Source organism: Trypanosoma theileri (genome assembly GCF_002087225.1).
Source record: "Trypanosoma theileri isolate Edinburgh chromosome Unknown TM35_Tth_5_V1, whole genome shotgun sequence".
Taxonomy (NCBI): domain Eukaryota; phylum Euglenozoa; class Kinetoplastea; order Trypanosomatida; family Trypanosomatidae; genus Trypanosoma; species Trypanosoma theileri.
The window spans coordinates 491692-508602 of NW_021639847.1; the positions used below are offsets into that span (position 1 = coordinate 491692).

Here is a 16911-nt window from a genome sequence, read left to right on the forward strand (position 1 = left end):
TTTTTTTTTTTTTTTCTTTTTCTTTTTTCTACCTTTATTCGTGTTCTTTTTCATCTATTGATAAGCTGGAAATATTCATGTATATATGTATATGTCTGGAAATTTCTCCGTACGCACACAGAGAGAGGCGAGAAGGATGAGAAAGTTAAAACAAGAAGAAACAGTAAAGATAACAAAAAAAAAAAAAAAAAAAAAAAGACGTAAATAAAAATAAAAAGTAGTATATACTTTTTTGTTTTTATTTTCCTCTCATGTCCAGAAAGTCTTGGTATGACCATTATTGGTGAACCCATTTACATTTTCTTGTAAAAAAAAAAAAAAAAAAGTATATAGTGATCATCCTGACCCTGTATATGTGTTCTCAATTTCTTTTTTTCATTATTATTCTCATACCTGTCTATATTTATCGTTTCTTCTTGTTGTTGTTCTTTTTATTGTTTTCGCTCTATTTCTTAGGTAGATGTCTAGTATAATGCGAAGTCTCTTATTATTAAGTATTATTCTGTTTATTTCCCACAACCTTGTGGGTGTTGTTCTGGTTGGTGGTAAAAATAATAAGAATGAACGCACCGCCGATGAGTGTCGCTCACTTGGCTTTGAAAAGGGAGAAGTGAAGTGTCGTTATTGTCCATCACTCCTCCAACACACAGAGAGTGCGGCCCTTCATCAAGAGTGTCTCTCCTGTTGTACGGAGGATGATCAGACAGAGAAGCGTATTTACACACATGCTCGTATTGAATTAAGATCCGTAGAGAATGAACTGAGTGAACCACGTAGTGAAATCACAATGTTTCACCGCGACTATAAAGAGAAGTTTGGATCACGTTTAACATTTGTAACGAGATATAATGCGTGGTGGCCTCGTCTTGTGCTGGAAGATAAAAACAGCGGAGCGGAGTTGGAGGTGAGTTTAGCGGGATGGACAAAAGATAGTTTGCATGACTATTTAGTACAGGCATTTGGTATGGAAAGTTAATGGAAATGGTTCTTTTGTTTTTGCTTTGTGTTGTGCATTTTTTTTTTTTTTTTTCTTTCTTTCTTATGAAGAAGTAAAAGAATGAATGAATGAATGAAAGAGATATAGAGAGAGAAGGGAAGGGAAAGACTGAATTCCCTCAATGGGGTTATATTAGGGGAGTTTACTCGTACACTATTTGTCTTTTATATTTCTAAGATATCTATTTTCTTTCTTCTTTCTTCTTTTTCTTCGTTTACATTTATTCTCAAACCCTTTAGGTAAGTTTTGCTAGAAATTCTGTCTCATTTACCTGGAGGAATCAGTTGCGCTTAAGGAATATATATATATATATATTTATAATTGTTTATATATATTTCGTATCGTACAGTCTATTATTATTATTATTATTATTATTATTATTATTATATAAATAGGGTGGTGTGAATAGCAAAGAAAACAAAAAAAAAAAAACAGTCTTTTCTTTTCAGGGAGTAATGATGCGACGTGTCTTCACATGTGGCATGACTGCCACTCCGCCACACTCTCTCATCCGTTCATACACAGACGCCAAAACAATTCGTCGACCCAATCAACTCGATCAATTGGTGGATGCACAGAATGAGGAGTATATTGATGGTTTACTTAAACAATATGAAAAGGATCCCGCATTAGTGGAACCAAGTTGGATTCCAGTCCTTGAAAATATTAAAAATGGTTCACTGGAAAAACCATTGGTTTCCTCATTTCATCGACCCACCTCATCACGTACTTTGACAGAACGAGAACGAATGCAAAATATGAGTCTTTCTTGGATGATTCGAGCCTATGAAAGGAATGGGCATTATATTGCCGCATTAAACCCATTACCGTATCCACAAGAAAGACATAAAAATGTTCTTGATCCTTCCGCTTTGGATCCTGAAAGATTTGGATTTACAAGAGAAGATATGGATCGAGTATTTAATGTCTCATTTGGTTGTAACTTTGAGGCAACCTTTATCAGTGGAGGAACTGCACGAAAATTAAAAGATATTGTTGAGCAACTTCGCCGTATGTACTGTGGAACCATTGGATTTGAATTTATGTCGTGTGGATACTTTGATCTTCGTAATTGGTTTCGTCAGGAAATTTTAAATACACTTACACCACTGGACCCTCAGGATCGTCTCACTATATTTGATGATGTTGTACGTAGTTGTGGTTTTGAAAATTTTTTACATATTAAGTATGGAACTCAACAACGTTTTGGTCTTGATGGAGGAGAAGCACTTATTCCAGGAATGAGAGCTGCAATAGAGGTGGCAAGTGATAATGGTGTTTCTTCTTGTATTCTTGGAATGGCCCACCGAGGAAGATTGAATGTCTTATCTAATATTCTTCAGAAATCTACAGTGAATATATTAAGTGAATTTGAAGGTAAAGCTCCAAGAGAAAATTCAAGTCAGATAGGTGATGTTAAATATCATTTGGGACATCGCAAAACAGTTCCATTAAAAAATGGTAATTTCATTGATCTTGAACTTTTACCAAATCCATCTCATCTGGAGGCGGTAAATCCTCTTGTGCTTGGAAAAGCCTTTGCACGACAAGTATATGAAGGTAATGTGGATTGTGCCAAAACATTACCAATTCTTATTCATGGTGATGCAGCTTTTATGGGACAGGGATCTTGTTATGAAACGATGGGATTCTGTGATTTGGAAAACTTTCATGTTGGTGGTACTTTACATATAGTTGTAAATAATCAAATAGGGTTTACCACAAATCCATGGGAATCACGAAGCAGTATTTACTGTAGTGATTTATCAAAGGTTAATAATGCCCCTGTATTACATGTAAATGGTGATGATGTGGAGGCATGTGTTCGTGCAGGTCGTATTGCTGCTAAATTCCGTCAAGAGTTTCATCGAGATATTATTATTGATCTTGTTTGTTATCGCCGTAATGGTCATAATGAAGCCGATTTACCAAATTTTACGCAACCACAAATGTATCAAGCTATCAGTGCTCATCCTACATTAGTGGATGTTTATTCAAAGGTATTGGTAAACGAAGGTCTTCTCACGAAAGAAGTGGTGGAAGCAAAGAAAAAAGAATATGAAGGTCATATGCGACAAGCTCTTGATGCCGCACAAAGTTCACAAGATTTTGTTAAAGTTGTTCCACGTTTTCAATTGGAATCAGAGAATCAAGCGGATACCTTTCAAGTAACAGATGAAGATACTAGAGCAGAATTACCTGAAGCCGTAGAAACTGGAGTGGATATTGAACTTCTACGAAAAGTGGGTTTACATATTACAACTATTCCAAGTGGTGTTAAAAAGGTTCACCCAGTTGTTCAACGTACATATGCGGCTCGTAAAAAGGCTATTGAATCTGAAGAAGGAGTGGAATGGTGTTTGGCAGAATTATTGGCATTTGGAACTCTCGCCTTACATGGAGTAAGTATCCGTCTTTCAGGTGAAGATGTGGAACGTGGAACCTTTACACAACGACATGCTGTAATAACCGATCAAGAAACAAACACTAAATTTATGCCAGTAGCCAATATTTCAAATGAAGAAGAATTAATTAGTATTAGCAATAGTAGTCTTTCCGAGTTGGGCGTATGTGGATTTGAACTTGGTTATAATATTGAACGTCCATCTAATTTATGTATGTGGGAAGCACAGTTTGGTGATTTTGCCAATGGTGCCCAAGTAATTGTGGATCAGTTTCTCTCCACGGCAGAGGAGAAGTGGGGATTAAAGTCTAGTCTTGTGCTTTCACTTCCTCATGGTTATTCCGGTGCGGGTCCTGAACACAGTTCGGCGCGTATTGAACGTTATTTACAACTCTCCAGTGATATTGATAAGGTCCCACGCAATTTCCGAACAGCCCCTGCAGCCCGTTTGTTAGAGGCTCGTATTCAAGAATTTAATTGGCAGGTTTGTTATCCAAGTACACCAGCAAATTATTTCCACATGTTGCGTCGACAAGTTGTACGTGAAGATTATAAACCACTTGTCTTTTTCTTTTCTAAAGCCCGACTTCGTGCCCCTAATGTTTCTTCTCTCGCAGAAATGGCTAAAGGAACTCAATTTTTGCCTGTAATTGATACAGCGGTGAGGGAGGATATTGTGGCACGAAAGGTACTTTTCTGTACAGGACAAATTGAGAGTATTGTGGATGATCACCGTAAAAAGAAAAGTGAAGAAACATCGAAATCATACGATGATGTGGTGATTGTAAAAGTGGAACAATTATCTCCATTTCCATGGGAACAAGTGGCGGAGGTGATGGAAAAATATCATTCGCGTAATCCAAATGTGGAGTTTGTGTGGTTGCAGGAGGAACCAAAGAATATGGGCTCATGGGCGTATATGCGTCCACGCTTTCAACACCTCGCCCGGCATCTCGGCCTCACACAAAAACAGGGAACTTTCTTAAAATACATTGGACGACCAACAGTGGCATCACCGTCAACGGGATATGCATCGGTTCACGTGGAAGAAGAAAATGAAGTGGTGGCACAAGCATTGGCGTAGTTTATCATTTATTTATATTTATATTTATATTTATATATGTAGGAAGAATGGGAGAAGAGAGAAAAAAACAGAAAAAGAAAAAAAAAAAGTGAAAAAGTAAAGTAAAAATACATGTGCTTATGCATATTTGTTATTATATTTATACACAGAGAGTTTTACATTTATATTTGTATATGACTGCTCTGTGTAATGAAAGAATATTTCATCGCAAAAACGAAAACGGAAACGGAAAGAAAATAAGAAGGGAAGAAAAAGAAAAAAAAGAAAGTATGAAAAAATGAAAACGGAAGAACAGAGAGAAGAGGAAAAGAAAAAAAAGAAAAAGAAAAAGATGATTATTCCTAATTCCCTACCAGTGTGGGTACATGATAAAAAAAAAAAGGGGGTGGTGATGTGTAGTAGCATGGTTTTTTTTTTTTTTTTTATTGTTTTTCTTGCCGTATTCCTCTCCATGTGATGTTTTTGTTTGTTTGTTTGTTTTTCTCTTCTCAAACATACTGTTCATTTCACTTTATGAACCCCTCTATCTATTATTATATAGTCTACGTTATCAGTGGGTTCTATTCTTTTCCTTCTGCATTTGTCTTTCTTTCTCTCTTCTTTCTTTTCCATGTTTATATATATATATGAATTCAGAGAGAAGCAATGAATGGGAAGAAGGTAAACAAGAACGAAAAAAAAAAGGAAAAGAATAGATGAGAAAAAAAAAGGAAAGAAAAAAAATATATTTATATATATATACATCATGCAAATATGGAGAAATGGAAAAGGTTGTTTCTTTGTTTTTTTTTTTTTTTTTGCCTCTCTTTCTTTTTTCGGCATCTCCAAACTACAGGGGTTGTCTCATCTTTATCTGTTGGTTACCCCTTAACCCTACTTTCCTCAACACAAATCCCATTTTTTTTTTTATTTATTTTTATTATTCTCTCTTACAACCGCTTTTTTTTCCTTCCCGTATCCCTGTTGTGTTGTATTAAAAGGAAAGTAAAAAAAAAAAAAAAATACTTAAGATAGTGGTAGGTTTACTATCTGTTATCTCTTTTTCTTTTTTTTTTTTACTTCTTTATTCTGATTTGTTCTCCATTTTCTTTATTAGTTATCAAGATGCAAGGAATAGTGTAATAATATACTTGGCATGACTCTGAAATGTTATTTCATGTTGAACAAATGGACATGGGGGTTATCTTTATATATATATTCCATCTTTTTATCTGAAATATGTTTTTTGCTTTTTACTTTTTTTTTTATTTCTTATTGGATTCTCTCTTCTTATTTCTTTTACTCTTTTTTTTTTCTTTCTTGTAGAATATCTGCTTTATAGGGCGAAGGGCTAACAAGCAGAAGAAGAAAAAGAAAAAAAAAACAACAAATACAAAGTAAAGTATAAACCATATATATATATAGTTATGCATTCAGCACGATCATTATGGGTGGAAGATCAATACGCACTTCGCTGCCGTTCTTGTGATGCTCGTTTTAACATCACTCGCCGACGTCATCATTGTCGTAATTGCGGTCAAATATTTTGTAGTGATTGTCTGATCACACCCTCTACAACAATTGTACGTAAAGTGTTAGTGGATGTGATTTCATCCCTTATTGGATTACAACGTGAAAATAACATGAAAGTATGTCAAAAATGCGATGGTATTCTTCGACAACGTAATCCAGTAGAGAAAAAACGGCAGATGGTCTTGTCTAATAATGAAACTACTTCTAGTTCTCCAACCACAAGTACGAGAAATAATAATAATAATAATAATAATAATAATAATAATATGGCATCTCTGGAAAGAAAGGATAATAACAACAATAATAATAATAATAGTAATCATCATCATCATCCAACGGAAACGGAGGATACTCCAGTATTGGGTGGTAATGAAGAAATGTTGTTATCATACTCTAATGTACATGATAAGAAATATATTTCTTTAGAAGACTCAATTCCAAGTATTATTTATCAACCTCCCATGGCCAGATTACCAACACATGCTGAAAATGAAAAGGAACAGGAAATATCTTATGCCTTAACAGATACTCCTTTATATAGTCCTAATAGTATGTCTGTATGGCTTTCCAAATTACTTAAAAAGGCACGAAATGAAGAAAATGGTAAAAGTTTACTACAATGCTCCAATAAAGATAAACAAACATATAGTAATTATATACCTTATCCAAAGGCAACTTTTCGTCGTGTAAAGGATTCTTCAGATTTAGGGAGTTTAGGAAATATATTCCCTGCACATGTATCGATAGAAGGTTTACATTGTTTTGAAAGATTAAGTTCTCTGCATTTAATTAAACGCGCTTCAAAACTTTTTAAAAAAGAAATTCTTTTATCATCATTTACAAATTTAGTAGATCTAAAGAAGGAGGTATGGATTGCTGGTATATGTGATATCTCTTGGCGAATTCTTTCAGGAACGAGAATTGCTTTACATAAACATGTTACAGAATACTTTGATGTTATTTCTATACCTGGAGACTCTTTTGTAAATACGGAAATTATATCTGGTATAGCTTTTGTACAAACTGTAGTATCAAAGCGAATGAAGAGTTTTATTGAAACTCCTCGTATTCTTCTTTTAGCAGGTGATGTAGGTATTTCCTTAAATCCAACAAGTGTAGATATCTTGGAATATACAGAAGGGTATAAAGGTTATTTAAATAAACAATATCATCGTATTCAAGTATGGAAACCATCTGTCATCGTTGTAGAGGGAAATATGCATCATTATTTACAAGAAATGATAATAAGAGATTCATATGCAACTCTTATTCTTCACGCAGGTGAAACAACTCTTCAACGTCTCTCTAGATGTTGTCATGCTACTATTGTTCGTGATTTACAGTATGTGAGTGCTGATGATCTTTCTAATTCTTCTTTCCTTGGATTTTGTAAGACTTTTCAAGTTGTTCCTATTGCTGATAAAACGGTTTGTATGTTTAAAGGACTTCCATTTTTTTCGTTTACAACTATTCTTCTTCGTGGAGGTACATTAGAAGAATTAGAAGTAGTAAAACGAATATTATTTAACTGTACAATTTCCGCATATCATCTCGCTCTTCAAGCCCATTGTGTATTTGATTTGGGTATAAAATGTGAAGAATTAGATGATATGCAGAAAAATAATAATAATAATAATAATAATAATAATAATAATAATAATAATAATAATATTATTATTAATAATAGTGAAAAATCAAGTAATTTACCTTTTTGGGGAGAAACTTCATCTTTATATAATGGAGAATGTGAAGAATATATTGAACTTGTTAAAAACTCTCCACGGGTTGAAGATCGTATTGAAACATTATCTATGAATGTAGGTATAAGTTTTTCTGAAGAAGTTATCAATATAGATGAAAAATATGATGATTTGATTGTAGATAGTATTATTGTAAACACTGTATTTCTTAATTGTGTCCCTGATGGAATAAGTGTAGGAGATGGAATAGAAGATGTTACTTCTGGAGTAGTATCATCTAATAATTTATCTCCAAATTTTACTGTTCGACAATCTCGTGAAGTTTTTCCTTTTTATAGTGAAGGAGATGAAACACTATTGGAATATTTAAATGGAAGAATAAAAGAAGGTGACTCTACACGTCTTATTTTACATGGTAATAAACGTATTTGGGTAAAAGTAACAACGGATTTTAATAATTCTCAAATACGTCGAATGAATGAAGAAAAAAATTTATCATCGGTTCTTCCTTCATTTTCTCGATCTTCATTACCGCCTCTCTATTGTGAAGATTATATTGGAGATGGTAATCAAGGACATCAATTGCGTTGTTATGCTGTTTGTAAAAATTGTTTTAATAGTGAAAGAAATTTATTTTTTACTTCTTCCGCTACGAAGTGTTCAATGCATACTCTTAATATTTCATGGGGAGCATTTTTAGAACTTTTTATATATGGATCATCTTCTCTTTTTACCATGAGTTGTGGACATTCTCTGAGTCAGAGTATGTGTCTTTCTTTTATATTTTTTACCCATAGTATTGCAGAGGTTACTGTAAATATTATTGTTGAACCACTTGCCGTTTATGATATTATTACTCCATATACAACGATACCTCCATGTGAAGATGTTTCCAAATTATATTTAAGTATTGAAATTGAGGAATTAAAACAGAGTGTTATGCGAATTATTACATCTATTCAATCTTTAATGGTTATTCTTACTGGGAAACAATCACAAAATATTTCTCAATCAGGAAATATAAAACAATCCTATCCTTCTCAAAATCATGTACGTACCCCTACAAGTACAAGTACTGATCTTTCACTATCTAGTGAAGATGAAAAAAGTAAAATATTACTAAAAAAGGCGGAAAACCTTCTTGGGAAATTAATGACATTAGATACTTTTGAAGGTGTAATACTTGCACGACTTGAGTTTTTACCAAATCTTGTGCGTGATTTTTTGGAATGGTATAATGTAAAAGTACTTGCAACCGAACGTCGGGTAAGTAAGGCTCTTCCTACTACAATTGAACTTGGAAAAATTGAAGATCCTTATTGGGCCTATAATCCATGTGAAAATTATGGAATTAGATTAAATGAACCAACTTCTCTTGTAGCATTAGCAGTTCAAGCAATGTCTCTTTCTACAGGTAATAATTCTAAATTAAATCCAAATATTGTGATTAAGAGTAATAATCAACATTGTCCTACTACTACTACTACTACTACTACTACTACTTCTTCCAGAGAAATTGCGGAAGTAGAAGGAGGAGAAGCAGACACAGAAGCAGAAGAAGGTGAAGTGGATTCTTCTGTAGTGGATGAAACTCAACAAACATTATTAGAACAATCTATTGAAGTTATGCTTGGGGTAGAAACTATTGGTTTGTCAGATTTTTTACCTTCTACCAATTTTCTCGGTACAACTTTTGATGCTTTAGAAATACTTCGTGGTCGAACTCTTTCAATGAAACCAACATTTAAACATGTTATGAATGTTTTAATTCCAGGAGAGAAAAATGAAGAAGTTAATGTTATTGTAGAAGCTATGTTTCCAGAACAATTCGCAGCATTACAATACCTTTATACAAAGGGAAAAACTTCAGAGTTAGTGCTTTCCCTTTCTAGATGTCGTCCATTAAAACCTGAAGGAGGAAAAAGCAAATCAGAATTTTTTATTTCATTAGATGGACGATTTTTAATGAAACAAGTAAAATCTGCTGAATTAAAACATTTTGCAGAATTTGGACCAAATTATTTTGCTCATATAAGCCAAATATATGATACAATGGAAGAAAATAATACTTTATCATCAACAGATATTGCCCCATTTAGTGGAATTTTAGCTAAAACATTTGGTTTATTTTCAATACAAATTAAAAGAAAAAAAAAATTTTCAGAAACTCCTGGTGAAATAAGATATTTTGTTCTTATTGAGAATATCTTTTACTCACGTCATGTTGATGTTACATATGACCTTAAAGGTAGCCGACGAAATCGAAATTCACCAGAAGGATCTTCCGTATTATTAGATCAAAACCTTTTTAATCGCCTTAAAAATGGTGAATTTTTTTACTGTAGAAATGAGGTTAAAAGTCTTATAATGGATAGATTAACTTCTGAGGCTCATATGCTTTCCACTTGTTCTATTATGGATTATTCACTTCTTGTTGGATTGAATGCCGAAGAAAAAAAACTCTATCTTGGCATAGTGGATTACCTTCACCCTTATTCAGGTGCCAAGGTAATTGAATCTAAGGTAAAAGCAGGGATTGACACAGTACTTGGTCACACGGGACGGGATCCAACCATTATTGATCCTGTAAGTTATCGTGTTCGTTTTGCGCGTTGGATGGGGGAATGTTTTTGCGGAGTGCCGGGAAAAACGCTCGCACTAAAAAGGGTGATTGGAAAAGAAAAAAAAATATAAACGACGAAAAAAAAAAAAAAGAAGAAACAAACGAAAAAAATAAAGAAAAATTACTTTTCGTTACCTTGTCCTCTTCCTCGGCGGGACCCAAAACCGAAGAAAAAAAAAAACCGCCGGCCGGAACGAAAAAAAAACACCCCCGCACTCCTACGCATTGATTACCTCCGTTTTTTTCTTTTTTTCTTTTTTTTTTTCGCCACCCCCCACGGCGGGGCAAAGGGGAAGGAGGGAGGGCCGGAACAAAAAAAAAAAAAATGGGGGCGGGACCTCGGGGTTTTCGAGGGTTCGTCGGGCTTTCCTCGATGCGGCAGAGGGGGTCCGGTTTGGGGAGAAAGGGGTCCGGCAACCCGCAACGCCCCCAAAGAAGAAAAAAAAAGACCCCAGCCCCAACAGAACGAGGCACCGGGTTAAAGAAATATGTCTTCAAGTGTTTTTGTCGTCAGTCTGACAGGAAACTAAAAATGTCATCATTGCAAAAGCATGAATCTAACCTATATCTCTACTGTATCTCGCACAACCGGACAGGGGCAACTCGCGTGGCACCGAACGTTTGCCACCGGCCCAAGGGATGTTGCGCTGCATATATGCCGCGTGCGCGGAACCGGACTCTCGGGGTGTTGATGCTCCCGTAAACCTAGCAGAATAAGGTTTCGGGTCTCAATGCACGCCTTCTCGCACAGAAAGGTACAACAATATATTTAGTTTCATTTTTTTTTTTTTTAGGGGGAGGTGGTGGAAACACCACAGTCACAGNATATGCCGCGTGCGCGGAACCGGACTCTCGGGGTGTTGATGCTCCCGTAAACCTAGCAGAATAAGGTTTCGGGTCTCAATGCACGCCTTCTCGCACAGAAAGGTACAACAATATATTTAGTTTCATTTTTTTTTTTTTTTAGGGGGAGGTGGTGGAAACACCACAGTCACAGTCGCCGCCAGTCAGACCTGTTGAGTTTGATTTGGCTATCAAGTAGTGCGCACATCGGGCCGCTTGCCCTCGCGCACAAAAGTAGTTTTGTCCATCACCCGTGCTGATTTATTGTTGATATGTTTGTATTAATTTTTCTTTTGTTGGCATGGTATTTGTTGAAGGTGATGAGGCTTCCTTGTGCAAGGATGTTGCTTGAGAATGTTTTTTCTTGTCGTTGCGATTACAAATATCTTGTTGGTTGTTGAAATCCATTGTGTTTGTTTTCTTTATTATGTAAAATTCCTTTTTTTAGTTGTTGAAAAGAAAACCGGAGAATGTCTTCGTGTCGTAATGAATGAAGTTTTGCGAGTGAATTGTACAGTAAATATTTGGAGTAGAAATTATTATGTTTTTTTTATTTTATTTTTGAGTACTTCATCTCGTTGTTGTTGTGGATTAGTTGTAGTCTTTTTCTTTGATAAGCTAGGCAAAGAAAGTTTTTTTTTGTTTTTTATTTGGTTTTGTTTTTTATCGTTGCCCAGTTTGAATTTATTGATTCGTATTTCGTTTGGGGAAAGGAAAGATAGACATTAGCTTTTATTTTTTCTTTTTTTTTTCATCGTGATTTTCCACAATATTTCTGTATCATATAAATTGTGCGTGCAGTGGTAACTTTGAGTGATGGAAACAACATTGGTGTAGTTTCCTGATAAATAGCATATAAAGGGTATTTCTGACGAGAAATAGTTTCGTTAACGTAAGCTGTTGAAAAGAACGTTAATAACAGTAATGCCACGCAACCCGTACACTGCCACCATCTTATCTGACCATGAGCTACACCGGCCATTGTTAAGAAGAGCCAAAAACACTCCTCTGAAAATACATTTAGATGACGACTGTATCCAAAGACACCTGTAATACAAAATCCGTAGGAGAGAAGTGCGGCTTGTCCTTCGAGTTTTCTGGGATTACCTTGAAATTTCACTTTACGCTTGGCGCGTTGAAATCGTTGTTGCTGCTCATCACATATGGTTTCTAATAATAAGAATAAAATCATACAGGAACCAATAATAATATCTTCACCCTTAATAGGTACTGAACGAATGCTTATCATAGGGAGGGCAATAGCCCATAAAAGTGCTGTCTGGAAAAGTGCAATAATCCAGAAACTAAATAACTCCCATATTATAGGGTTAGAGAACAATCGCCAAGTCCGTACGTAATTCCAGCGATAATCCTCACCTCCACGTGAATACCCGCCACGACGGGCAAAATTAAATGTAAGCCGAATACCCCAAGCTGTTATAATAATACCATAAAAAATATTGGCATTCTTAAGTACAGTAGAAATGGAAGTAGTTTTAGTGAAATGAAAAGTATCCTTGACGTTGTAATAAATGTGAATCCACGTATATAATACTGGTAGTATTGACCATGAACGATCAACCCAGGAGTAATTCCTGTTAATAGATGATGCAATATACATAAAGACGGAAACAACTAACATGATAGCTAAAGTAAGGTTATACGATGATGATGATAACACATCCCACTCTAACCACTGTAAAACTAACATGATGTTTTAGTAACTAGGTAGTGTACCAATTTTCTTTTTTCTTATACCAAGTAAAACGTGAGAACTTCACTTTTATTTTTATTTTTCTCTGCAACTCCTCTTTTATTCCGTACAAATTGCGTAAAAGCACTATGAAAATCCTATATTCTTGAAAAAGTGATGTATTGAAAATAGCTCAATAAATAAATATGCCAAAGATCTAATGAAAGAATAGAGAGAGAGAGAGAGAGAGAGAGAAAGAGAGAGAAAGAGTAGACATATACATGAGTCAAAGACGAATAGAATTATATGTTGTTATTTTTTTTTTTTTTTCCTTTTCTGAGATCATCTCACTCAAACATATATTCTGCCGTACCCATTCGCGAAGAAAACCGTTCAATGCAAATTCATTCGTTTTCAGTAAGTATCATGTCTTTTTTTTTGTCTGTGTGTTCGTCTTTTCCTTTTAAACAAATAAATACCCCATTCTCTTGACAGAATATCGATATAAAATTACAAAAAAAAAAGACATTCACACACACACACAAGCAATATATATGTATATATACATGTATTTTTTTTTTTTTATATATAAATCAATGACGAAGGCAGTTTCGTATAAAAAGAAGCATAAAAAAGAAAAAAAAAAAGAACATACACCTTAACGTCCCTTCCCCACATTTCTTTTATTGTTCTTTCTATTTCTCATTCACAGGGGAGTCATTAGACACAGAAACTAAAAAAAAAAGAAAAAATAACTTCTTTTCTTTTTTTTGATTCACAGTTCCTTTATGAGGTCCTTCGCAATGTTTTTATGATGTGCCTCCAGTGTACCTCCGCCAATTTCCAACAGTTTCGCATCACGCCACAACCGCTCCGCCGGCATATCGCGTGAATATCCCATTCCACCCAACACCTGCATAGCATTATCCGCCACTCTTTTGGCAACAGGCGCAGCAAATAACTTCGCCGCATCACTACCAAGACGATTTTTTGTATCTACACAAACAGTGCGGCTTACACTGTACGTTAATGTTTTTGCCGCTTCTGTCTCTGCATAACTTTCCGCTATATATCGTTGAATCTGTCCATAATGCCATATAGGTTGACCAAACGCTTTACGTTCATTTGCATAACGTGTCATTAATTCCACACAACGATCTGCAATACCAACAGACATTGCAGCCAGTGTCAGACGTTCAATTTCAAGATTGCGCATCATTCCTACTACACCTTTTCCCTCACCCCCTAATACATTCTCTTCATGAAGTTCAACATTATCAAAGAATATTTGACACATATGTGAACCACGCATACCACACTTGTCAATTTTAGCACCCACCTGAAATCCTTTCATTCCCTTTTCCACCACAAAAGCAGTAATTTTACCATCTACCTTTGCATACACAAGTATGAGATCTGCTACTGTACCATTTGTTATCCATATCTTCGATCCATTTAATATAAATTTCCCATCTCCTACCTTGATAGCATTAGTGGACATACCCAGCACATCTGTACCAGCACCAGGTTCTGACATACCCATAGCTCCAATATGTTCACCGGTTAATACTTTTGGTAACCATTTCTCTCGTTGTGCCTTTGTAGCGGAGTTGTAAAAGTTATTTACAAACAACATAGAATGAGCCAAGTAGGCTAAACAAAAACCGGGATCAGATTTAGATAACTCGTGGTGTACAATTACCGCAGCAGTTGTATCCATACCAGCACCACCATCCTCTTCAGGTACGGTGATACCCAACACACCGAGTTCACCGAGTTCACGAATAAGATCTGTGTTGAAGTGCATATCAATATCACTCTGCCGCGCCTGTGGTTCAACACGTTCCGTCACAAAACGAGAAATTGTCTCACGCAGCATCTTGTGCTCCGGAGTTGGATTAAAGAGAAAATCCATTTTGGTGTTATTGAGAGAAGAGAAGAGACGAGCCCCAACCACTGTGTGTGGGACAGTAAAAGAACGTAAAAATGAAATAGGTCGCCCAGCTAGCATGATGGTTGCGAATATGTTTTCTTTCGGGTTTATAGTCTTTTCTTTGTTGTTTCTTTCGTTCCGTTATCTGACTCTGCTCCTTTTTTTTTTTTTTTATTGCTGTTCTTTTTGTTTTCTGTGTCTACAGAGAACACTCTCTTCAGTTCACTAGTGTAAAGAACAACAGGATGAACAGACGTATAAGGTAAATGGATTAAGAAAAATAAATAAATAAATAAATAATAATAATAATAATAATACGCTAAATCTCGTTATGATATACAAATATTATTATTATTATTTTTTCTTTTTTATGGGGAGGGGGTTCTTAAGTCTCATTCATTCTCCTTTACAAAAGGAAAGAAAAATAATAATCATAATTGTAAGAATCAAAACAAAACACGAAAAAAAAAAAAAATTGAATTTCTTAATCGCTTATATTATTTTCCTTGTTATCACTACTCTCTGCCGGTACAGATGAGGAAGAATACTTGTAGCTCATGAATGTGATAGATGGATATTCTTCATTTCCATCAACGGAAACAACTCGATGTTGAGCCTTTAACAATTCATGTTCCGCCAAAGTAAGTTTAGCCGTATCTACTTCTGCTATTATGAGATGTACTTGTTTTAACAAATACGTTGTGGAGTGGGAAATTGTAAGCGTATGTCCACCATTCTCACCTACTGCCACTACTGCACGAATAAGCTCTTGAGAATAACGACCACGTTTACCCATTACTGCTAAGCATTGTTCTAATGGAGAATACAATGGAATAGGTGAAGTGGATACTGGACGAATACTCTCCGTCAGTTTCTTTTTATATGCTGCAGCTTTAAGCATTCCCATAGTCGTTTTCTTTGGTTGTACGCGAAAGTTATAATCAAAACATTGTCCTGCCACTATAGATTTAAGAGCCCACATTGCACCCTTTAACAAATCCACTCCACCTTCCACAGAGGATGGTGGTAAAGAAGATACCTTCCGCATGGTTATCTGTTTATTTTTTGATGGGTGACCATTACTATAAATACCTGTCTTTACATCCATCACCGATCGGAGAAATTCAATATCTATATCAAATGTTTCTCCAGATATGAGTGAACGTCTATAATAACCTCCATTCAAACGAAGATCACGATATCGACGCCATAATTGTCTACTGGTATTACCAATACCTTCATACCAGTCCCCTCCACTGAGTAATGTAAGAAAGAGAAAATCAATACGATAGGAAGGCAAGAGTGCATATGGTAAACGTCCATTAGGAACACTACGTCTCCAATGTTCAAAAAGTTTTCCAACATCAGTCATGGCAAAGTCTACTGGATCAACAATATAATAACTTTGATATGGAGTGCATGCGATACCAATTAATGCCAAATCTGAATCATTTCCAAAAACAATAATTACATCTTCTCCTGTGTAAGTATTTGTTTGTTGTTGTTTCATCCAAATTTCTCGTAGTATAGACGATATTTTTAATTCTCCCTCACCTGCCTCTGTACAACCACTAATGATAATAGTACAATCCGGGTTTTTTACAAAACTTTGACCATTTTCACTCTCTATAGTTAGTGCACATCGTACGGCGTCTTCACAGGCCAATAAAAACTCTGATCCCGTCAATACTTCTTCTCTCCGAAGTTTTACTTCTCTTTCATGATAATTGTGATTATACCTTGATCCCACTGTTGAATTTGAAGGTTGTAACATATCTTTAGGAATTCCCATATCACCACGTCGCTCTTTCTGCAAACGCAACTTTGCAAGAGGTGCTGCTCCATCAAATACCAAAGCAAATGTCTCTGTAGGGGGAAATAACAACAAGATTCGTTTAATAGATGCGATCACATCTTGTATAACTTTTCTTGATGTGAGTTGATCTCGAACAATGACACTATGCACAAGAGCATTCATATCAATTAAGAGATGATTCGGCTCCATAATGGCCTCTCCTCCTTTATTTCCTCGAGCCTGCGAGATGAGCCCATGACTCTCAAGATAACCCCAGAGGCCTTTCGTACCCATTTAAAATCTAAATATATATATATATATATATAT

At 35.3% G+C, this 16911-nt stretch overlaps 7 protein-coding genes across 7 annotated transcripts; 4 read left to right on the forward strand and 3 right to left on the reverse strand.

Annotated features, from left to right (window-relative positions):
- Window positions 1–460: 460 nt before the first annotated feature.
- TM35_000052690 (uncharacterized protein) lies at window positions 461–976 on the forward strand (the record flags this gene model as incomplete). Its single annotated transcript, XM_029022924.1, has 1 exon — window positions 461–976. The coding sequence occupies one exon, from the start codon at window positions 461–463 to the stop codon at window positions 974–976; it is 516 nt and encodes a 171-aa protein (XP_028885739.1).
- A 476-nt stretch (window positions 977–1452) lies between these two features.
- On the forward strand, window positions 1453–4485 carry TM35_000052700 (2-oxoglutarate dehydrogenase subunit; the record flags this gene model as incomplete). Its single annotated transcript, XM_029022925.1, has 1 exon — window positions 1453–4485. The coding sequence occupies one exon, from the start codon at window positions 1453–1455 to the stop codon at window positions 4483–4485; it is 3033 nt and encodes a 1010-aa protein (XP_028885740.1).
- A 1406-nt stretch (window positions 4486–5891) lies between these two features.
- On the forward strand, window positions 5892–10391 carry TM35_000052710 (putative phosphatidylinositol (3,5) kinase; the record flags this gene model as incomplete). Its single annotated transcript, XM_029022926.1, has 1 exon — window positions 5892–10391. The coding sequence occupies one exon, from the start codon at window positions 5892–5894 to the stop codon at window positions 10389–10391; it is 4500 nt and encodes a 1499-aa protein (XP_028885741.1).
- A 254-nt stretch (window positions 10392–10645) lies between these two features.
- On the forward strand, window positions 10646–11023 carry TM35_000052720 (uncharacterized protein; the record flags this gene model as incomplete). The annotated part of the gene is made up of 1 exon (XM_029022927.1): window positions 10646–11023. The coding sequence occupies one exon, from the start codon at window positions 10646–10648 to the stop codon at window positions 11021–11023; it is 378 nt and encodes a 125-aa protein (XP_028885742.1).
- An 891-nt stretch (window positions 11024–11914) lies between these two features.
- TM35_000052730 (membrane protein containing DUF1295) lies at window positions 11915–12874 on the reverse strand (the record flags this gene model as incomplete). The annotated part of the gene is made up of 1 exon (XM_029022928.1): window positions 11915–12874. One exon carries the CDS (start codon window positions 12872–12874, stop codon window positions 11915–11917), a length of 960 nt encoding a protein of 319 aa, XP_028885743.1.
- Window positions 12875–13631: 757 nt separating this feature from the next.
- Window positions 13632–14771, reverse strand: TM35_000052740 (isovaleryl-coA dehydrogenase; the record flags this gene model as incomplete). Its single annotated transcript, XM_029022929.1, has 1 exon — window positions 13632–14771. The coding sequence occupies one exon, from the start codon at window positions 14769–14771 to the stop codon at window positions 13632–13634; it is 1140 nt and encodes a 379-aa protein (XP_028885744.1).
- Window positions 14772–15273: 502 nt separating this feature from the next.
- Window positions 15274–16878, reverse strand: TM35_000052750 (uncharacterized protein; the record flags this gene model as incomplete). Its single annotated transcript, XM_029022930.1, has 1 exon — window positions 15274–16878. The coding sequence occupies one exon, from the start codon at window positions 16876–16878 to the stop codon at window positions 15274–15276; it is 1605 nt and encodes a 534-aa protein (XP_028885745.1).
- Between the last annotated feature and the right edge of the window lie 33 nt (window positions 16879–16911).